Source organism: Saimiri boliviensis, chromosome 2 (assembly GCF_048565385.1).
Source record: "Saimiri boliviensis isolate mSaiBol1 chromosome 2, mSaiBol1.pri, whole genome shotgun sequence".
Taxonomy (NCBI): domain Eukaryota; kingdom Metazoa; phylum Chordata; class Mammalia; order Primates; family Cebidae; genus Saimiri; species Saimiri boliviensis.
The window spans coordinates 55002291-55027119 of record NC_133450.1 but is presented as its reverse complement, the minus strand read 5'-3'; the positions used below and the strand labels follow the sequence as shown (position 1 = coordinate 55027119).

At 37.2% G+C, this 24829-nt stretch overlaps 1 protein-coding gene across 2 annotated transcripts in view; it reads right to left on the bottom strand.

Moving 5' to 3' along the window:
• Nucleotides 1–81: 81 nt before the first annotated feature.
• ARHGAP5 (Rho GTPase activating protein 5) overlaps nt 82–24829 on the bottom strand; it is a 71675-nt gene continuing 46927 nt past the window's right edge. For both annotated transcript variants that reach the window (XM_039469069.2, XM_003924220.4), the window contains exons 4-7: nt 14199–14276; nt 10346–10477; nt 7948–8053; nt 82–3473 (exon numbers count right to left, since the gene is read on the bottom strand). In XM_039469069.2, coding sequence (XP_039325003.1) covers nt 3146–3473; nt 7948–8053; nt 10346–10477; nt 14199–14276 — 644 coding nt within the window. In that variant the 3' untranslated portion in view covers nt 82–3145. The remainder of the gene's footprint in view (nt 3474–7947; nt 8054–10345; nt 10478–14198; nt 14277–24829) is intronic.

Genomic DNA, 24829 nt, shown 5'->3' with positions numbered 1-24829 from the left:
TCACTGATATTTAATTTACTGCAGCATCCTGTGGGTGAAGCACAAAAATTACATTAATTATAAACAAAGAAACAAAAGCACTTTTGACTTTTTAAAATTATATATATATTTATATCCAGTTGACAAATAGCATCACAATTATTACTGTATAAAAAACTAAAAATCACCATGGAAGCTAAGGCCTAAATTCTTATTCCAATTGTTCCCTTTTGTTTATATCTAAGAGATATTATTAATTAGATTCCAGTACCTCAAAAACAAAACAAAACAAAACGAAACAAAAAAACAGGTCTACATTATTTACATACAGTATGAAAAAAAGCTGCTTTTTGGCTAACTTAGATTGCTGTTACCTGCAGTATTTACACAGTAAATGTTAAGGGGAAGATGCACTACTAACATATACCATTTCAAAAGAAAATACACTGTGCCTGGAATTTTATCTTAAATTAGTTGTATATCCTAGTAAGTGTCTGTTGAATAGAATTTGACTTCTAATAAATCTACTGAAAATGTGAAACAGAGTACCACTATGCTTCTTTATATTGCTAATCTAGATCCTGTTAGGTCCAATATTGTATTAACTATAAGCACTGAACCTTAAATGAAACAATGGCAACATGTGTGTAGATGAAATTTTATTCAGTATTGTAAAATATAATGCCTTGATGTTTATGCACAATTATGAGACTATCCTACTAGTCTTTTAAACCTTTAAGAAGTCTCACATGACAGGTCCCTAAACAGTGAAACCTTCCAGTCACTTACCAGAAAAAAGTTTAATTATGTTATTCTGTTTTTAGATGTTTCTAGTATTTAAAAACATATCTAAACCCTTGGCAAAAACAAACACAATCAATTCAGTGTAACAGACTGAGCTTTAAACTGTACTTTAATTTTCAATAACTGTTACCTACTGGTTAACTGAACCAAATGTAGAATATTTAAATGACTCACTATGAAGTGTATCCAATCAATGATAGAATGCATAGAAAAGTGGAGGTAAGTTTGGGGGAAGGTGCAAGGTGGGTTAATGTGAAAAATGGTAAATGCTAGTTTTAATAACAAAAATGGTAATAAATGCAGATGAACATTAAATTAATACAGTATAAAAGAACAGCTTAAATAAACTGGTATTCACATATTACAATAGCAAAGTTATGACAGAATGAACTGAAGACATGAACAGTTTTGAAAATTCTCTTTTTCAGCCTACTTCCAATAGAAATAGTCAGGCTTTTTTCCTGTACATAGTTTGATGCTTTGTCTATACCATATATAGTAGAAAAATAAATTCTTTAGCAACCTAGAAACAGTTTATAAAACTCTTAAAGTTTAATTTTCTTTGCCAGACATGCCAATAGTTAAACTGACAACTATAAATTAAAGCTATATAGACAATAGGCATAAGTAATATAGAACAGGTTAAGAATACTACATTTACCGGATTTTTTTTAAATTACTGTATTTTCTTAATTCCTGTGTGCTTTGCAATAGGAATAATAGGGACTTTGTTTTCTTAGAAAAGATAACATGTAAGAGTATAACACAAATAAGATAATTTATAATATACATGTACTTCAACAGCAGCTTGGTGCACGTCAACATCTTCGTTCTGAAGTTAAAATTGGAAGTACAATACCTAGAACATAATGGTTGGGAAAGACAATATTTATTTTAGAAAAAAATGGAGCAAATCAAACTCTTAGGAGCCTTGAATCTGAAAATCATCTATTTACTATAATACATGTAAGATAATATTAAAATTGTAGTCTCAATTAAGATTATAACATTGACCAAAGATTTTTTTCTTTACTACACAAAATATAACCTAGCAAAATTTACCTGTGCCACCTATTCTGAAAATTTTATCCACAATTTAGTGTTCTGGTTTTATCTGCACTAACAAAATGTTTACCCCCAAAAGCAGCAGTCATTTATAGTAATTCTGGTACCAACATCAAAGGAAAAAAATTGGCTTAAAAATGGTGCAAAAGCCGTTTTAGATTTTAGTACAACACATCACAGAAAAGAACATGAATACAAATTTGTAATATAAACACTCCAAAGAGTCTGTCAGTACCCAAAGTATTTTTATTGCTGTATTAGCAATGGGTTTTTTGGATATGTTTTTAAGGGCCACATAAAAATAGATTCAAGGAACAAATTAAATTGAAGTTCTAGATTTAAATGTTTGGTTTAAAGAATTTTCTACAACAAATTTCATGTTTATGTATGAAAAGTTATATAACCTTATATGAAAATGTCATGAAGTATTTTCTACACTATACTAAACGTATTCCCCAAGAGGGAAAAAATTAAAATATCTAAAATATATTAGATTAAGATTACAAGACCATCATAGATCTTTTGAACATGCATCTGTTTACAGAATTAACAGTATACAAAATGTTTATCTCATTATGGACCATAAAGAAACGAGTTGGTGACAACTATCCTTTGCACAACATCATCAACTTACTTTAGCCACAAGCATGTCCTTGGTATGTGTATAAAAGAATTAGGTTCATTTATCCCTCATCAAATCAACCACAGGTTTATTTGGAAGTAAAGATGAAGGTACAGAAATGTGAAATATGTCAAGTGTATTTTTCCGTTCTTTCAAACAACATCCCAAGCATGGCCTCAGTAGCCTGAAATTTTAAATGCTTAACTGGGCTTTTAGTTATCTACACTGACTGCCAGAAGGTAAATTAAGTTGCCCAAATTAGCACATCAAATAACAAAATCAGCCAGAAAGCAGGCTGAAAAGCATTAAATGTTTCATATAGGTGAGTTTTTAAATCATTTAATTTCTATAGAAAAATTTTATTCACAATATAATGTGACAGAAATTGCCACAGGAATGATATACTGATTGCAATAAGGTTGCATGCAGCAGCAGCTTTGTATTTTATAGCTATTTTTGTTTATAAAAATTAAACCTCTCCAGTCATGCTTTTCACATGTTCTTAGATTTGTAATGTAAGTGAATAAGGAATACCATCTAGTTCAAAGAGAAAATGTCATCATTTTGAATGTGAATTATCTGTATGAAACATGAAGTATACTACTTGAACCCTGAAACATGCATGTCTAGATTTGCTTTTTGTCCAAATCCAGCCTGTTTGCAATCAATTCCTACTCATATAATACCAAGAGGATCCGTTTGTAATTGTGGTTGTATCAGCTGAGGTTGCAATGGTGGCGGCAACTGAAGTGGTACCATTGGTTCCACCAACTGTCCTGGATTCGAAGGTGGTGGTGGAGCCACAATGTTGGTTGTTTCTACAATTTCTCCATTGTAAAAGAAAAACTGACACTGTTGAATGAATGTTTCAACAACAGACTGATGAATCTTAGTAGTAGACAGAAACTCTCGATTTTCAAAATCAGGTCTCATCAAAGTTGGCCAAAAACAGATGGATAAGTTGTCTGCTGTCATTAGGTTGATTTTATTTTGCTGACTAACCCTGAAATTATGAAAGGAAAAAACATTTAGAAATCAAAACTCATTACAATCACAGAATTCCAGAGCTAGATATGATCTCAAATTTAGTGTTACCTTTTATCCTACTTCAAACATGGGATTTAAAAATTTACGCAAGGAAGCATCTTTAATTCGTATGTAAAAAACTTTTCCTGATGTGACAGATTTTAATGAATTTCTGGAAACAGAAACAACAAACTCTAATCGTATATGCAACTTCTTTGACTACTGTGGGAGATGAAAAGATAAACCGGAGTAAGCCATCTCTCTCAACCAGCTTTGGAAAAATTACTATCATAGGTATTTAACACTAGTATCAGGCTAATTTTCCTTCCTACCTTTCCTTCCTTCCTTCCTGCCCTCCCTTCCCTCCTTCCTTCCTTTCTCTCTTTCTCTCCTTCCTTCCTTTCTTTCTCTCCTTCCTTTTGTCCCATCCCTCTCTCCCTTCTTTCTTTCCCTCCCTCTCTCTTCTCCATTCCTTCCCTCCCTCCCTCCCTCCTTTCTTCCCCTCTCTCTCTTTCCTCCCTCTTCCACTCTTTCCCTCCCTCCCTCCCTTGCTTTGAATTGAGTCTAGTTGCTCAGACTGGTCTCAAATCCTGGTCTCAAGTGATCCTCCAGCCTCCCAAAGTGTTGGGATTACAGGAGTGAGCCACCACACCCAGCCAATAATTTTTAACTTAAACAAAAACAAAAACCAACAACTGGTTGTCGGCATTCCATAAGACAATCTTTTTTTTTTTTTCTTTTTTCTTTTTTTTGACACCAAGTCTTGCTCTATCAGCCTGGCTAAAGTGCAACAGCATGATTTCTGCTCACTGAAATCTACCCCTCCTGGCAATTCAAGCAATTCTCCCGCCCCGGCCTCCAGAGTAGCTAGGATTACACGTGCTAACCACCATGCCCAGTTAACTTTTGTATTTTTAGTGGTGATGGGGTTTCATCATGTTGGCCTTGGTCTCAAAGTCCTGACATCAAGTGATCCACCCATGTCAGGTGTGAGCCACAGTGCCTGGCCAGAACAATTTTTTAAATCTTTCAGTATCTTGTTTATCAATTTCATCTGAAGGATAACTCTGAGTTTCTAACACTTGCCACCTTAAAATTCTTATGGACTAACAATTTATAAGTGGTTATACATTTATGAACCGATTTACATCTAGTCCTTTAAACCTGAGAAAGAATTTCTACCATTATCTTTAATAAACAAGAAACATAAGAGGCAAATCTTGGACTATAATTACAAATTATTACACTGAGAAGGATCTTAGTGAGTTTATCCAGCCCCTTCATCTCACACATAAAGACCACAATCAGAAGTATGCAGGAACCACGCATGGTGACTCATGCTTATAATTCCAGCATTTTGGGAGGCCAAGTCAGGTGGACTGCCTGAGGTCAGGAGTTCGAGCTCAGCCTGGCCAGAAGTGGTGAAACCCTGTCTCTCCTAAAAACACAAAAATTAGCCAGGCATGGTGGTGCGCACCTGTAATCCCAGCTACTCAGGAGGCTGAGGCAGGAGAATCTCTTGAACCCAGGAGGCAGAGGTTGCAGTGAGTGGAGATTATGCCACCGCACTCCAGTCTGGGCGACAAAGCAAGACTCTGTCTCCACCCCCTGCCCCCTGCCAAAAGAAAGCATGCAGGGAAGCATGAAAAATCTTACGTTTTATGGTTCAAAAAATTTTTCACTTGAAAGCAATAGAAAACCCGCAAATACAGAAGTTGCTCATCTAAGGTCAAGTATGTGGCTTACAAACATGTATTATATGATAAAAGTCATAGCTATTTGTTAAAAGACTAAATTAGAATATTCAGAATAAAAATAACTTTTTGTTTAAAGATGCAAAGTGACTACTAGGCCCAGTTTGGTGTTTCTATGTAGTACACAAGTGCTAGTTTCTGCAAATACCTATAAAGTTGAAAGATGTAAGGGTATGGGCATCAGGTCTAACTAAAGAGTCAGAAAGTACAAAAAAGGGGTACTAAATCAGTTAAAGATGAGGGTGGCTAGGAAAGGTTTCCTGAAAGAGGTAATGTTTCAATTGAGTCAAGGATGACAGGCATGAGAAGAATGGTAGGAAGAAAGGGAAATTCGGTAAAAACAGTGGTTAGTGTGTATCAGAACTTCCTGGAGGGCTTGTTAAAACAGCTTACTGTGGAGAAACTTCTGGTTAACTGTTATTAGTTTAATATAGCAGAGCTTACTTGTTGTGTAGGGGAAAAGGTAAAGAGATGTAAACGAAGTCAGAACCAGATCACTCAGTATTAAATAATTTGGATTTTATCTTAAGGAAATAGGGTGCTATCTAATCAGATGTGATCTTTACAGAAAGATCTTTTACAAAGATCATTCTAGCGTCAGGATCAAGGGAAGATCAGAAGAGAAAGTTGGCAGAGAAAGAACTCCATTACAACTAAACTGGAGGCCCCTAAATGAGAAATGATAAAGCTTGAACTAAAGCAGTGGCAAGGGAAATAAAGTAGAAAAATAATTAGGAGAAAAAACTGATTTGACACTCACTGGATGTGAAGAGTAAAAGAGAATATACTGAAGAATAATAACACCCATTAATTTTTACAACCTTTTTGATTTGCCAGTCATCCATTATACATTTATATTTGTTTTTCTCCCATACTAGAATGTAAACTCATGAGTATTTGCTTCACTGCTGTGTCCCTAAGCACTTAGCACAGTGCCTGGTATTATCCAATTACAGTCTGCTTGAATGTTCTTTCTAAAATTTAAGTCTGATTATATATTCCATTGTTCTACTCTCCAGTATCCCATACCACTCAGAGTAACAGAGAGAATCATACTATGCTTCTTCCATTAAGAAAGCCTTCCCCTCCCTAGCACTTTGGGAGGTTGAGGCCCACAGATCGCTTGAGCTCAGGAGTTCTGGGCAACATGGCGAAACCCCGTCTCAAACAAAAATACAAAAATAAGCCGTGTGTGGTGGCACCTGTCTGTGGTCCCAGCTACTCGCGAGGCTGGGGCAGGAGGATCACTTTAGGCAGAGGTTACACTCCAGCCTGGGTGACAGAATGAGACTTCATCTCAAAGAAAAAAGAAAAAAAGAAAAAAAGAAAGCCTGCCTTTCCCTGCCCAATAAAATGTCAGCTGAACTCAACAGTATACTTAGGGATATGTGATTTACATTTTGCATTCTGAAGCAATCTCTTTATCTTGTTAATACACAATTTTAAGGAATATTAACCAATGTTTATAGCTATACTGTTTACTATCAATATAGTATAAAATTGTTAACATTTCTTATAACCTTTCCCTACGAAAATACCAGCATATATAATATTGTAGTGAAATTTCCTTTTAAAAAAAGTACAATGCTGTATGACTGGTTGGTGGTATGGACCACACTCTGAATAGTTCTGTCCCTCTTCCCATACTGACCCTTATCTTTTACTCTGCCCATCCTTCACTCTGTTCCAGTCACAGAGGCCTCTGCTGTTCCTCAATGCATCAAATATGCTTCTGGCTGTATTGTTAACTGCTGTGACATTAGAGCCCTTCTGGAATAGTCAGTATGTAAAAATAATGCTGATGGTGACCAGTACTGATTCTTTGAACATGCTTAGCCCTTTGCCGATGAAGTCAGACACTCTTCTTTCAGTTAGACAATAAACCATCCCTACAATCCATATTGGACAAGGTCTCCTATTTATAGTACCCTGTGCACATCTGTTGCCACACCACCAACCTCTCATACAGCATTGTACTTTTCAAAAATGAAAATTCCACTAACTATACTACAGTATTATGTATGCTGGTATTTTCTCAGGGAAACGTTGTAAGAAATGTTAACACAATTTTATAGTACATTGCTAGTAATAGTAAGCTTTAAACATTGGTTAATCCTCTTTTAAGAGGTACAGGCTAAAATGTACTTGGTTTCGGTGTTGATACTATTAGTTAGAAAAAAACTTAAACTACAGTTCATTAAAATGCCAGTAGAAAATACTATGAAGAGGAGACTTTTGAAAAAATTAGTATAAATACTAATAATTCCATTTAGTCCTCAGAACAACTTTGTGAAGTGTTGTTATTCTCATCTTTACAATTAGACAATTGAGACTTAGCAAGAATACGTAATTTGCCCAAGGTCACAGAACTAGCAATTTTTCAAACCAAACCCTTTTCCAATTCCAAATAGGTTGATCTGGTTAATTATCAAAGTGTCATTTCATAACTAAAATTCTAAGATCCTACAGAGAATGTGGTAAAAAAAGAAAATATACTTGCCACACATACTATTTATATAATCATTACATGTACAAAACTAATCACATCTTTTTAGATATAAATTAGAAAACTAAAATTCAACTGTATGCTTAGTCTGAGTCCTCTTTTCTGTTAATTATCCAATTTATAAAGTTTACATGTTTGAAATGTGTAGTGCAGTTTATTTGCCAAAAAAAACCCCCAAAAAAGAAAAATACCTGTTTAGATGTGTTATCACGTATCTGAATACATCATAGTTTACAGGATGAAATTTCTTAACAATTTCTTTCAAGGCATGAAGACGTTCTGTTTTATCCAGGATTTCTGTAGAATTAAAACAGTGAATAATTTTTATCAAAAATATCTGATAAAGCTTCCTGCTGTATTTACTATAACAATCAAAAATGTGTTTGAAGCATATTAAGACAGGTAAGCAAAATCACGTAACATGTTCTAAGGCAGCAGTCCCCAACCTTTTTGGCACCAGGAACCAGTTTCGTGGAAGACAGTTTTTCCACAGATGGGTGGGGAGATGGTTTTAGGATGATTCAAGTGTATTACATTTATAATTAGATTCTCATAGGAAGTGTACAACCTAGATCCCTTGCATGTACACTTCACAGTAGGTAGGGTTCCTACTCCTATGCCGCTCCTGATTTGACAGGAGGTCGAGGTTGGCTTCACTCACCCACCTGCTCACCTCTTGCTGTGTGATGTGGTTCCTAACAAGCCAGGCTGTGTGGCCTAGGGGTTGGGAAGCCCTGTTCTAAAGAATCTGCTAAATTATCTAAATTAAGAAATCATTTCAACTAACATTATTTCTATTAATGTTATTGTTTATTACTATAGCTTTTTAATAAGGAAAGCTAATCACTGAAGATCAAAGTGACTCAGCACTAACAAAATGAGAAATGGTATACTGGCAATTTACATAACTAAATATTGATTCAGAATTAACTACTTACAAATCTGTTAGGCTCTTAACAGTCATGCTACAGAGAGTAACTACTGCAGGCTTTATGGGCACACTTACTCAACCCTGTGCTGCAGCACAAAAGCAGTAATAAACATGCAACAAATGGGAGTGGCTATATTCCAATAAAACTTCTGAAATTTGAATTCCATATAATTTTAATGTGTCATAAAATTTTCTTTTTTTCTTGGTGTAAAACCAATTCTCAGCTCAAAAGTCTGCCACAAACTGGCAATATCCTAAATATGGCCCTTGGGCCATAGGTTTGTCTATACTACAATTACTTGTAATCCATTTTGCTTATAAAAGATTTTCCTTTACAGGCAGGGTAAGTATTTAACTTAGTTACTCTCCAAATCTATGCAATTATGAAACACAGTAACTGAAATGGGACACTGAAATAAATGAGATAGAGTGTTTTCCTCCTTTTCCTTATTTTGGAGACCAGTGTGTATACCCCACATCATGATGATAACATAACTGAGTACTACTAACAAAATCTCATTTGTTACATATTATTTCTAAATCAGCCCTCAAAAATTTCCTAAGTAGGAAAGTTCTGAGGTTCCTATTAATGGTCAATAGCTAAGAAAATCTAAGCTATCGATTAAATCATTTTCCCACTTTACCTGAGTGTATGTGTAAGGCAACTATACCTTATGACAATATACTGAATTAACAAAAAAAATCACTGAGAACTGTAACATAATCAGAACTATAATGAAACTAAGTGAAGTAGTCTCACTTAAAAGAACCTGAAGACTTGCAACCAAAAGGAAATAGGAGAGTGAAGTATTCAGCAACTACCTTAAGTTTTTGCCACTGAGAAATCATGTGGATGAAACCGATGCCCAAACAGACTTTAGGTCTCATTTTCCAGGTAAATGACTATCTGTTTACTGGAAACATCTAAATGAATGATGCCAAAGTAGGAATAAATAATAAATAAGTATTCATGTTCTTTCCCCAAATGACTTACAACATGTGGTCTGCTATGGTTTGAATGTGTTCCCCAAAGTTCTTGTGTGGGAAACTTAATCCCCAAGGCAACAGTGTTGAGAGATGGGATCTTTAAGTGACTACATCATGAGGATTTTGTCTTCATGAATGGATTAATGCTGTTATCTCTAGAGTGAGTTGGCTATTTTGGGAATGAGTTCCTGATAAAAGGCCCTCACCAGATGAGGCCTCCTTGATCCTGAACTTACCAGCCTCTAGAACTGTAAGAAATAAATTACTTTATAAATTATGCAGTCTGTAGTATTCTGTTACAGCAACACAAAACAGTTAAGACAAGGCCAAAGTAAATTTCTTTGACTTATAATTTGAAGGATTTGTTTAATTTTCTTACAATGTCCTCAAGTTTGAATTAAAAACACAAACATCAAACTTCTAGTACAATGATTTTCTAACCTCTAGGAGCATTTAAGTCACCTAGGTGGCTAGGTAAAACAGAGTATTCTTGGAGGCAATCTCCAGGGATTCTGATTTAAATTTAGAGGAAAATACCTTTAAGAAATAGAGTTCTGGTAAGCTAATTTTTATTTGCTACATATTCTAGTACATGACAATTTTAACACTTAGCAATCAATATCCAAAACTGTCATTATCATCCCTCTCATAAAAAGGAAGTTTATACTTACTTGCTGCTTCCAATAGCTCTGGATGAAGAGAATATGGAATTAAAGGATCTGGCAGATCTGCAAAGAAAGCTTTAAGAGCTCCAGCTACAGCATTTACTGTTACTTCCATTGACACGAGATTGATATTATGATCTACAAGACAAAAATTAAATAAATTATATAATAAAACTTTATTATAAAAGTAAGTTTAACGGTTACTTCTCAATCAAAAGATAAATTTAAGTCTTGGCCACTTTTCTTTTTCCTTTTTCTTTTGGGAGGAACTTTCACTCTTGTTGCCCAAGCTGGACTGCAGTGGTGCGATCTCACCTCATTGCAACCTCCACATTCCAGGTTCAAGTGATTCTACAGCCTCAGCCTCCCAAGTAGCTGGGATTACAGGCACCCACTACCATGCCCAGCTAATTTTTTGTATTTTTATTAGAGACAGGGTTTCACCATTGTTGCCCAGGCTGGTCTCGCACTCCTGACCTCAGGTGACTCACCTGTCTTGGCGTCTCAAATTGCTAAAATTACAGGGGTGAGCCACCGTACCAGGCCCCACTTTTCTTTTTAGGCTGACAAACTACAGAGATCAGGGAAAAGACAACCAAGCAAGAAGCCTTTTCTGTTACTAAAAAAAAAAATGCTGCTAGGCTTATTAGTATATTGGGGAACTTTACCAATACCTATCTTTGTTTGTATATATAGCTATTTAAAAGAGGCCGCAAGAGGCAAATGATGAGTACTTATAGTCCCAGCTACTCAGGAAACTAAGGCGAGAGAATCACTTGAGTCCAGAAGTTTAAGTTCAGCCTGGGCAACATAGTGAGACCCTGTCTCTTTGGGACCGAAAAAAAAAAAAAGAGGCCATATGTAACTAGAGAGACAAAAGAAATATGCATATGGGTTGATCCGAAACTTGTTCACTGGTCCATTTTGTATCTGGGATGATAACTGCTAAGTAAAATGGACATATTCCAAAATTTGAAAAAAATCCAAAATCCAAACTACTTCTGGGCCCCAAGAATTTTGAATAAGGGATACTCAATTTGTATAAATTTAAATTAGCACCTTTTAACTGAACAGTTTAAAATTTTATGTAAAATGGTTTAAATTGAAGTAGTTAGTGAAGTTCTGACTAAAAAAAAAAATCAAGAATGGAACATACTAAAGGTGTATCATAAGGTTAATTTCCTATCAGTAAGTCATTTGAATATAAAAATATAGATCAGGGAAAAGAAAAAAAATTTTCCCGTCACCTAGAGAGAAATGTTTACATGTTAGCATGTTTCCTTTCAGCCCTTTTCTGCTCATTAAAAAAATTGCCAAACCAATTATTAACATTTTGTCCTGTATAAACAATTTTAATGGCTGTAAAATATTTCCTTAGATTATATAATTTACATAATATTCTATTACAGAACATTTAGATTTCATTTAAATATATTACAATAATATAAAAATGATATGACACTATGCTTTAATACATATAAGCTTGTTTCCTTAGGCTACATTCTTTGTGGTAATAGCTAACCAATGAACATATTAATATGGTGCTTGGACAGAAAACCCTTCATATGCATTACCTCATTATCCTCATAGTTACTCTCATCACTCCCATACTAGATATGAAGAAACTGAGATTTAGAAAGATTAATTTGCCAGGGGCACAAAAATAGTGGCAGGACCAGAAAAAACAAAATCAAATGCAAGAGCCTTGGTATTAACTACAACCATGCATTCATTATTGGAAGTGAAATTCTTTGACAGGCGTCCCCAAACTGTGGCCCCGAGGCCATTTATCTGGCCCCCCCGCCGCACTTCAGGAAGGGGCACCTCCTTCATTGGTGGTCAGTGAGAGGAGCACAGTATGTGGCAGCCCTCCAACGGTCTGAGGGACAGTGAACTGGCCCCCTGTGTAAAAAGTTTGGGGATGCCTGTTCTATGAACTTAATATCATTAAGTCTAAACAGTTTTTTAAACACATACACTCTTTCTCTCTCTATATATATTTTTTCTTTTTTTTGAGATGGTGTCTCGCTCTGTCACCCAGGCTGGAGTGCAGTGGTATGACCTCATTTCACTGAAACCTCCGCCTCCTAGGTTCAAGTGATTCTCCCACTTCAGCCTCGTAAGTCACTGGGATTACAGGCGTGCACCACCAAGGCTGGCTAATTTTTTGCATTTTACTAGAGATAGGGTTTCACTATGTTGCCCAGGCTGATCCTCAACTCCTGAGCTCAGGCAATTCACCCACCTCTGCCTCTCAAAGTGCTAGAATTACAGGTGTAAGACACCATGCCTGGCCAAATTTTTAAAAAATGGGATACCAGACTATACAATACTCTTTGGCAACAAGATGCATTGCTGTATACACTCAGACACGCATTACTCAACAACTGACGTTTTGCCATTTCAAGAGACAATCATCTTTATTTTACATGGCTTCTTAGTATTCATTCTACTTATTAAAACTGAGTGGTATTCCACCAAAACCCTTTTTAAAAAAAACTAACAATACTGCAAGGAAGAGTCTTGTAAGTATATCTTGGCATATTTATGCAAAAACTTCTGTAACAAATTCTGAGAAGTGAAATTTGTCTAGCAAAGCTATCTGAATCTTGATATTTACAACTGCCTCTCAAAGGCACCTACAACCAACAGTGTACAAGATACATGTTTACCCATGCTCTACTAACAATTCTCTTCATTCTAATAAAATGAATAAATATAATCTTTTTGTTTTAATTTTTATAATTAATAGAGGCTAAGCATATTTTCATTTATTTATTGGTTGCTCTCTTCTGATGTGAATTACTTAAGCTAGGTATGTCACACCCTGTTTTAGCCACACTGTGATACAGAATTTTTACATTTTTTATAAAATTTTAACATGTACATAGTCCAGTCTATCATCTAGTTCATGCTTTTTAGGTTTCATATCAAGTTTAGGCTTTTCTCTACTCCAAGACTATAAAAATATTCACTCATTTTTCTCCCTAGTACTTACGGTTTTCATTTTTTACATTTAAATCTTTAATTGTATATAGAATGCACTTTAATATAAGTAGAAAATTCGTCTTTTTTATCCCTAATGGCTAAGATGTCAATTATAAGTCAAATTATTGCTTTTCTAAATCTAACAGATTTATATAGGTACATTCACAGTCTCTTATTTGTGTAATAGTTTAATGTATTAGGAATATGAAATTTGGAAAGAAACTAAGAGTATCTGGGCCATAAAATATCTAATCTTACATCAAAATATTTTACAGTATTCCCTTCAGTCTTGGTAAAAGACAGTTTCTCATTATTTCTTTTTTTATTTTGTTTTTTAATTTTTTTAGTTTCTCATTATTTCAAAAACAAAATCTATTCTACTGCATTCCATTCCTTCTGGGCCTGATGGACTTTGCTTCAATAATGAATGCCTGCTTTTCTAGTACCTCCTTTCTTATTTACTAAATCCTTTTCTGTCTTCATATTTACATTAAAAACACATATAGTATTGTATTTTCATGATTCAACTGTCTTTTGTTTTCAATCTTTTCTTCTATTGCAAATGTATTTTAAAAGTTTCATATCATCTACTTCCTCTTATAAGTCCCTAGTACCGACGCCCCTTAATTCAAAGGCTCTAAAGTAATCAGTGACTTCCTTGCTAGTGTAAAAACAATAGACTTTCCCTAGCTGTTCTGTACCTTTATTGTGATATCTATTAGACTTAATGCTTCTAATCCCACTTTGAAACCCTCTCTCTTCAACATCCATATCCTTAGGAAGTTTTCAAATGAAAATCAATCTTCCAACCATGAATTCTAATAAGGGAAACATAAAACAACAATTTTATTTCACGTAATTATCTTCTTACCCTGATCAAACTGCTTTTGAATATTGTCTTGGTCAGTTTTGTTCCCGCTAACACGGTAGAGTCCTTCGGTACATAACCCTAAGAGAATGAAGAAATATACATACTTTAATAAACACATATACATGGCTGGGTGCAGTGGCTCATGCTTATAATCCCAACACTTTGGGAGGCTGCGGTGGGACAACTGCTTGGTCCAGGAGTTTGAACCCAGCCTGGGCAAAAACACAAACAATAAACAAAAACTTAGCTGAGCATGGTGGTACCTGTAGCCCAGTTACTCGGGAGGCTGAGGCAGGGGGATCACCTGAGCCTGAAAGGTCAAGGCAAGAGATCAAGACCTGTCTCCCAAAAAACACCCAACCAACCAAACAAAAAAACCCCATAAATTACCTATAATAACGAATGCACTTAATCTTACGTATACCTCAGTTACAAATTTATAGGGGTAAAATATTTTTAAGATAATATTTTTTGAGCATTTAAAAAAAGCAAGTTCTTAATGGACTACTTTCTATTTTAAACCATTTAGGACATTCAGCTCCAGACAAAATGAATAGACTTATTTCTTCCTACTCTCCCACTAAATACAGCTAAAAATCCTGAACCCAACATGTAAAAAAATCAAACCTAAGTAGTCTGTGAATGGTGGAGAGAAGGTGGACAAGGCTAATGACCTAGTAGGAAAGACATGACAGTTAGTTCCCTCATTTTTGGGGGGTCAGGGAGACGCTCATATCATGACTGGGCACTAGAGAGGCCTGCAAACCAGAAATACTAATGAACAACAACAACGAAACATCTCAAACTAACAAAAACAAAAAACTTAACAACAACAGCAATAAGAAAAGTTTGCTTTCCCTAGTGAAAGGATTAGAAGAGGTATAGACTAGCAAGACAAAAAACGCTTTTTAACTGTAATTGACCTACTTAAGCCACAAAGCATGGAATCCCTCCTCACTCTTGTCAGTGGAGGCCAACTTGGAAGCCTAGACTTCTACTTCTGCTACTCAGTAACAAGGAGCTATTTACCCTTTCTCAACTGTCAGCAGCAGCTGAGTGGAGAGTCTAAACTTCTATCACCAATCCCAGGTAAGAAATGCCCTACCAGCCAAGCACAGTGACTCATGCCTGTAATCCCAGCCCTTCGGGAGGGCGAGCTGGGTGGATCACCTGAGGTCAGGAGTTCGAGACCAGCCTGGTCAACACAGTAAAACCTTGTCTCTACCCCCCAGCAAAAAATAAAATAAAATAAAATTAGCTGGATGTGGTTGTGGGTGCCTATAATTCCAGCTACTTGGGAGGCTGAGGCAGGAGAATTGCTTGAACCTGGGAGGCAGAGGTTGCAGTGAGCCAAGATTATGCTACTGCACTCCAGCCTGGGTGACAAAAGTGAGACACTGTCTCAACAACAACAAAAAGAGATGCCTTACCTACCCCACCATGCTATTATTAGTGAAGGCCAGTGGAAGCCAACAGGGAGTCTGAACTTCCACTCCCACACTGCAGACCCTCTCCCTTACACCTTCAGGTGTAATGTCAGAGGAGGCCTGCTAAAAGAGATTTAAGTAATATTCAAAAGTCTCAGAACATGATATCCATAGTGTCTATGATACAGTAATAAAACCAAAATCCCTCACATCAAAAACCAAAAAAAAAAAAAAAAAGTCAACTTGAATGATAAATGACATTTAACAGACACGAAACACAAAGGTGGCCGTTATGGAATTATTGAACAGGACTTTAAAGCAGCTGTTATAAAATACTTCAATGAACAATTATAAACACAAACATGAAAAAACTGGAAGTTTCAGCCTAAATGGAAATTTTAGACCAGGAGTGGTGGCTCCCACCTGCAATCCTAGCACTTTGGGAGGCTGAGATGGGTAGATCACTTGAGGTCAGGAGTTCGAGATCAGCCTAGCCAACATGGTGAAACCCCACCTCTACTAAAAATACAAAAATTAGCTGGGTGTGGTGGTAGGTGCGTATAATCTCAGCTGCTTGGGAAGCTGAGGCAGGAGAATCACCTGAACCCAAGAAGCATAGGGTGCAGTGAGCCGCGATCACACCACTGCACTCTAACCTGGGCAACAGAGTGAAACCTATTCTCAAAATAAATAAATAAATGGAAATTTTAGAAGAAACACAGTGACAGACACAACTCACCAAATGTGCCCAACAGTGAGATAAAGATGAACAAAACAAACAAACAAACAAACAAAAAAACTGAACTTGAATATAAATCTTTAAGAATTACCCAATTTAAAGCCAGGCACGGTAGATCACACCTGTAATCTTACCTACAAAATAACTATACCTCACTGTTCTCTATATAATATTTATCCTGACTTTGTGTATGTATTCTTTCACATTAAGTAATAAGAATGAAAACTTCTTATTAAAACATTTCTTCCTCATTGACACATTCCCTGCTATCTCCAATTAGAAGCAATTTTTTTTTCCTTTGAACTCTTGTAGCACTTTATCTATAGCTCTATTACCACTCAGTAAAAGTCACAGCAGTACCTTTACATTCCCAGGGTTCTTCACACAGTGCAGAGGTTCTCAGCTGGAGGCATACTGCACCTCAGGGAACACTTGGTAATGCCTAGAGACACTTTTGGTTGTCAAAACTGGAGGAGGGCCATCTAACAGCAGAGGACAGGACGATGTTAAACATCATCCTAGAATGCACAGGACAGCCTCTAACAGCAAATAATTAAATCGTCTCACATGTCAATAATGCTGACATTGGGAAACCCCTTCCATCGTGATAAACACTTATTATTTGTTAAATGGAAACTATAAGGCCCTATCCACACTAAAACCTTGCCCTTTACTCACCATTAACAGTGATTTGAAAAAACAAAAACATAGACTAAATTATACAGATGTGAATTATCTAAGTTTTATGTGGCCTTAAATCACCCAAAGTATCTATCCTGAACCTCCAAGCAATAAAGGGATTATAAACCTATCCAAATATTCCCAAACTAAATATAAAATTTTAGTAACTTAAAATGTTGTATTTTAACCATCGTTTTTCCCTTTCATTAGAAAAGGTCACTATACCTTAAGTAACCCAGAATATTACTGTTATCTGAAGTTTCAGAATGGCCTAAGTTCTGTTTGAGTTGCTAACATATAAAACCAGGGTTTCACTGCCTGTTCCCTTTCACCTTCAGGTTGCAATAATTATTTAAGTCATTTAATAGATTACAAAGGTTAACAGAGACGCAAGGTGTGTAAATAATCCACAAATTTGATAAACATGTCCATGGGGCATGATGTCATCAAAGGTGGTAGAGAAGAGGGCTCAGTCCCCCAACAAAAGTGACTAATGAGCTGCCAAAAGGGTAGGAATCAATGTTTGCAGAACTCTGGAATCCACTAAAAAAATTAAGCCAACTGTAGTCTTGGTGAAGAAAGAAGGTTTAAATTACCTGCCATTCCCTATACCCCAGATTAGTGACAATTATGAGGACAGTAGTCTGCACTGTGGGTGCAGGTTACAGATGCCAGACAGAGCAATATGAACCTTATTCTCAAAGAACTGTCGTCGTGGATTTCAACCTGTCTGTTGGTCTCTGAAGGAAAAGTACAAGGGCTTGCCTTTGTTTCACCCACAAGACTTGGAAAGTGTTATTTAAAGACACCAACAAATCACCACCAAGTGAACAGAACTGACTTCAGTGGCAACAAATGACAAAAAATGCAGACTTTACAAAAATAGTTTACAGAAGTCTCTAAACAAGCAAACAACAAAATCGACACACAGCAAAAGCAGACCCTGGTGAGGGTAAAGAATCTCATTTTTCAGGGCTGCCATATTGTAATATTTTAAGTGTCTTTATTTTCGACAAAAAAGAGGCATATAAAGAAACAAGAGGGTAGAGTTTATTACAGGAAAAAAAGAAATTCAGAGAAACTGTCCACAATGAAGCCCAGTTGTTGCACTTAGTAGGCAAAGACTTTAAATCAAAAGATTTTTTTTAAAAAATCACAAAGAGAACCAAAGACAAAAACCATATTATCTCAATAGATTCAGAGAAGACCTTTGACAAAATTCAACAGCGCTTTATGTTAAAAACCCTCAAAAACTAGGTATTGATGGAAAGTATCGTAAAATAATAAAAGCTATTTACGACAAATCAACAGCCAATATCATACTGAATGGGCAAAAACTGGAAGCATTCCCTTTGAAATCTGGTACTAGACAAGGATGCCCTCTCTCACCACTCCTATTCAATACAGTATTGGAAGTTCTAGCCAGAGAAATCAGGCAAGAAAAAGAAATAAAGGGTATTTAATTAGGAAAGGAGAAAGTCAAACTGTCTCTATTTGCAGATGACATGATTGTATATTTAGAAGACCCCATTGTCTTAGCCCAAATCTCCTGAAACTGATAAGCAACTTCAGCAAAGTCTCAGGATACAAAATCAATGTACAAAAATCACAAACATTCCTATACACCAATAACAGACTTAAAGAGAGCCAAATTAAGAACAAACTGCCATTTACAATTGCTACAAAGAGAATAAAATACCTAGGAATACAACTAACAAAGAACGTAAAGGACCTCTTCAAGGAGAACTACAAGCCACTGCTCGACGAAATAAGAGAGGACACAAACAGATGGAGAAACATTCCATGCTCATGGTTAGGAAGAATCAATATTGTGAAAATGGCCATATTGCCCAAAGTAATTTACAGATTCAATGCTATCCCCATCAAGCCAACAATGACCTTCTTCAAAAAACTGGAAAAAACCACCTTAAGCTTCACATGGAACCAAAAGAGAGCCCGCATAGTCTAGTCAATTCTAAGCAAAAAGAACAAAGCTGGAGGCACCATGCTACTGGACTTCAAACTATACTACAAGGCTACAGTAATCAAAACAGCATGGTACTGGTACCAAAACAGACACAGACCAATAGAACACAGCAGAGGCCTTGGAGGCAACACCACACATCTACAACTATCTGATCTTTGACAAACCAAGCACAGCTGAACCGGGACGGTCCGGCTCCGTGGGGGAGGGGCTTCCGCCATTACTGAGACTCTCCACCACTTCCGAGGCAGGCTGCCGCTGCCGAGGCAACCCGCCATTGCCAAGGCAACCTGCCACAACAGAGAGAGTCCAGAGAGTCCGCCATAACAGAGGCGGGGCCACCATTGCCAAGACAGTTCTAACTACGCCCATATAAAAAGGACTACAGGGAAGAGCTCAGGGCAGCTGGGCGGAGCCCACAGCAGCTCAGCAAAGCCCCTGCGGGCAGGCAGTGGCTAGGCCTGCTGCTAGCTAGGCGGGTCAGACCTGAAAGAAAAATCAAAAAAGGCAGTAGTGCAACGGAAACTCATAAAGCTCCAACTCCCTGGGACATAGACAGACAACAGGTGGATAAACCCACAAAAATGGGAAGAAACCAGCGCAAAAAGGATGAAAACTCACGAAACCAGAACACCTCTCCTCCTAAAAGGGATCACAACTCTCACCAGCAAGGGAACCAGACTGGATGGAGAAGGAGGGTGATGAAATGACAGAATCAGACTTCAGAAGGTGGGTAGTAAGAAACTACAGTGAGCTAAAAGAACATGTTCTAACCGAACACAAAGAAAAGAGGAACCTTCAAAAAAGATTGGACGAACTGCTAACGAGAATGGACAGCATAGAGAGGAGTATAAGTGAATTGATGGAGCTGAAAAACGCAACACGAGAACTTCGTGAAGCATGCACAAGCTTCAACAGCCGAATTGACCAAGCAGAAGAAAGGATATCAGAGGTCGAAGATCAACTCAATGAAATAAAAAGAGAAGGCAAGAACAGAGAAAAAAGTGCAAAAAGGAATGAACAAAATCTTCAAGAAATGTGGGACTATGTGAAAAGACCTAATCTACGTCTGATAGGTGTACCTGAATGTGATGAAGAGAATGAATCCAAGCTGGAAAATACTCTTCAGGATGTTATCCAGGAAAACTTCCCCAACCTAGCAAGGCAGACCAATATTCAAATCCAGGAAATACAGAGAACACCACAAAGATATTCCTCAAGAAGAGCAACCCCAAGGCACATAATCGTCAGATTCACCAGGGTTGAAATGAAAGAGAAAATGCTAAGGGCAGCCAGAGAGGAAGGTTGGGTTACCCACAAAGGGAAGCCCATTAGACTCACAGCAGATCTCTCAGCAGAAACCCTACAAGCCAGAAGAGATTGGGGGCCAATATTCAACATCCTCAAAGAAAAGAACTTTCAACCCAGAATCTCCTATCCAGCCAAACTAAGCTTCATAAGTGAAGGAAAAATAAAATCCTTTGTGAACAAGCAAGCACGCAGAGATTTCATCACCACCAAACCTGCCCTACAACTCCTGAAAGAGGCTCTACACATATAAAGGAACAACCAGTACCAGCCACTCCAAAAACACACCAAATGGTAAAAGAGCAGCAACACAATCAAGAATCTGCATCAACTAACCAACAAAACAGCCAAGTAGCATCAAAATGACAGTATCAAATTCACACATAACAATACTATCCCTAAATGTCAATGGACTAAATGCCCCAAACAAAAGACACAGACTGGCAAATTGGATAAAAAGCCAAAACTCATCAGTGTGCTGTATCCAGGAAACCCATCTTACATGCAAGGATACACAAAGGCTCAATATAAAGGGATGGAGGAAGATCTACCAAGCAAATGGAGAGCAAAAAAAGGCAGGAGTTGCAATTCTCATCTCTGATAAAATAGACTTTAAAGCAACAAAGATCAAAAGAGACAAAGAAGGACATTACATAATGGTAAAAGGATCACTGCAACAAGAAGAGCTAACGATCCTAAATATATACGCACCCAAGACAGGAGCACCCAGATACATAAGGCAAGTTCTCAATGACTTACAAAGAGACTTAGACTCCCACACAATAATAGTGGGAGACTTTAACACCCCATTGTCAATATTAGACAGATCAACCAGACAGAAAATCAACAAGGATATCCAGGACCTGAATACAGACCTGGAACAAGCAAACCTAATAGACATTTACAGAACTCTCCACCCCAAATCCACAGAATATACATTCTTCTCAGCACCACATCACACCTACTCTAAAATTGACCACATAATTGGCAATAAATCACTCCTCAGCAAATGCAAAAGAACAGAAATCATAACAAACAGTCTCTCAGACCACAGTGCAATCGAGTTAGAACTCAGAATGCAGAAACTAACTCAGAACCGCACAGCTTCATGGAAACTGAATAACTTGCTCTTGAATGTTGACTGGATAAACAATGAAATGAAGGCAGAAATAAAGATGTTCTTCGAAACCAATGAGAACGAAGACACAACATACCAGAATCTCTGGGACACATTTAAAGCAGTCTCTAGAGGAAAATATATAGCAATGAGTGTCCACATGAGAAGAAAGGAGAGATCTAAAATTGACACCCTATCATCAAAATTGAAAGAGCTAGAGGAGCAAGATCAAAAAAACTCAAAACCTAGCAGAAGACAGGAAATAACTAAGATCAGAGCAGAACTGAAGGAAATAGAGACACAAAAAACTCTTCAAAAAATCAATAAAACCAAGAGCTGGTTTTTTGAAAAGATCAACAAAATAGACAGACCACTAGCCAGATTAATAAAAAAGAAAAGAGAGAATAACCAAATTGATGCAATAAAAAACGATAAAGGGGATATCACCACAGATTCCACAGAAATCCAAACCATCATCAGAGATTATTACAAACAACTCTATGCACATAAACTAGTAAACCTGGAAGAAATGGATAAATTCCTGGACACCTGCAACCTCCCAAGCCTAAACCTGGAAGAAGCCGAAACCCTGAATAGACCAATAACATGGTCTGAAGTCGAGGCAGCAATAAAGAGCCTACCACCCAAAAAAAGCCCAGGTCCAGATGGGTTCACAGCTGAATTCTACCAGACATACAAAGAGGAGCTGATACCATTCCTTCTGAAACTATTCCAGACAATCCAAAAAGAGGGAATCCTTCCCAAATCATTTTACGAGACAAACATCATCCTGATACCAAAACCCGGCAGAGACTCAACAAGAAAAGAAAATTTCAGGCCAATATCCATGATGAACATAGATGCAAAAATCTTCAATAAAATTCTGGCAAACCGATTGCAACAGCATATCAAAAAGCTCATCCACCATGATCAAGTAGGATTCATCCCGGGGATGCAAGGCTGGTTCAACATACGCAAATCCATAAACATAATTCACCACATAAACAGAACCAAAGACAAAAACCACATGATTATCTCAATTGATGCAGAGAAGGCTTTTGACAAAATTCAACAACCCTTTATGCTAAAAACCCTCAATAAACTAGGTATTGACGGGATGTATCTCAAAACAATAAAAGCTATTTACGACAAACCAACAGCCAATATCATACTGAATGGGCAAAAACTGGAAGCATTCCCTTTGAAATCTGGCACGAGACAAGGGTGCCCTCTCTCACCACTCCTATTCAATATAGTACTGGAAGTTCTAGCCAGAGCAATCAGGCAAGAAAAAGAAATAAAGGGTATCCAAATTGGAAAGGAGGAAATCAAATTGTCTCTATTTGCAGATTACATGATTATATATCTGGAAGACCCCATCATCTCAGCCCAAAATCTCCTGAAACTGATAAACAACTTCAGCAAAGTCTCAGGATACAAAATCAATGTGCAAAAATCACAAGCATTCCTATACACCAGTAATAGACTTCAAGAGAGCCAAATCAAGAACGAACTGCCATTCACAATTGCTACAAAGAGAATAAAGTACCTAGGAATACAACTAACAAGGAACGTAAAGGACCTCTTCAAGGAGAACTACAAGCCATTGCTCAACGAAATAAGAGAGGATACAAACAGATGGAGAAACATTCCATGTTCATGGTTAGGAAGAATCAACATCGTGAAAATGGCCATACTGCCCAAAGTAATTTACAGATTCAACGCTATTCCCATCAAGCTACCAATGACCTTCTTCACAGAACTGGAAAAAAACACCTTAAACTTCATATGGAACCAAAAGAGAGCCCGCATAGCCAAGTCAATTCTAAGCAAAAAGAACAAAGCAGGAGGCATCACACTACCGGACTTCAAACTATACTACAAGGCTACAGTAATCAAAACAGCATGGTACTGGTACCAAAACAGAGATATAGACCAATGGAACAGAACAGAGGCCTCAGAGGAAATACAACATACCCACAACCATCTGATCTTCGACAAACCTGACAAAAACAAGCAATGGGGAAAGGACTCACTGTTTAATAAATGGTGTTGGGAAAACTGGCTTGCCATGTGCAGAAAGCAGAAACAGGACACCTTCCTGACACCTTACATCAAAATTAACTCCAGATGGATTAAAGACTTAAACATCAGACCTAATACCATAAAAACCATAGAAGAAAATCTAGGCAAAACCATTCAGGACATAGGTGTAGGCAAGGACTTCATGACCAAAACGCCAAAAGCAATGGCAACAAAAGCCAAAATAGACAAATGGGACCTAATCAAACTCCACAGCTTCTGCACGGCAAAAGAAACAGTCAGTAGAGTGAATCGGCAACCAACAGAATGGGAAAAAATTTTTGCAGCCTACCCATCTGACAAGGGGCTGATATCCAGAATTTACAAAGAACTAAAGCAGATCTACAAGAAAAAAACAAACAAGCCCATTCAAAAATGCGCGAAGGATATGAACAGATACTTTACAAAAGAAGACATACAGGAGGCCAACAAACATATGAAAAAATGCTCATCATCACTGGTCATCAGAGAAATGCAAATCAAAACCACATTGAGATACCATCTCACACCAGTTAGAATGGCGATCATTAAAAAATCAGGAAACAACAGATGCTGGAGAGGATGTGGAGAAATAGGAACACTTTTACACTGTTGGTGGGAATGTAAATTAATTCAACCATTGTGGAAGACAGTGTGGCGATTCCTTAAGGACCTAAAAATAGAAATCCCATTTGACCCAGCAATCCCATTACTGGGTATATATCCAAAGGATTATAAATCATTCTACTACAAGGACACGTGCACACGAATGTTCATTGCAGCACTGTTTACAATAGCAAAGACCTGGAACCAACCCAAATGCCCAACGATGATAGACTGGATAGGGAAAATGTGGTACATATACACCATGGAATATTACGCAGCCATCAAAAACGATGAGTTCACGTCCTTTGTAGGGACATGGATGAACCTGGAAACCATCATTCTCAGCAAACTGACACAAGAGCAGAAAATCAAACACCGTATATTCTCACTCATAGGCGGGTGTTGAACAATGAGAACATATGGACACAGGGAAGGGAGCACTACACACTGGGGTCCGTTGGGGGGAATGGGGGAGGGGCGGGGGGTGGGGAGGTGGGAAGAGATAGCATGGGGAGAAATGACAGATACAGGTGAGGGGACGGAAGGCAGCAAAGCACACTGCCATGTGTGTACCTATGCAACAATCTTGCATGTTCATCACATGTACCCCAAAACCTAAAATGCAATAAAAAAAAAAATGTGGAGACATTTGAACCCTTGCACATTGCTGGTGGGAAGTAAAATGGTGCATACACTGTGGAAACAACT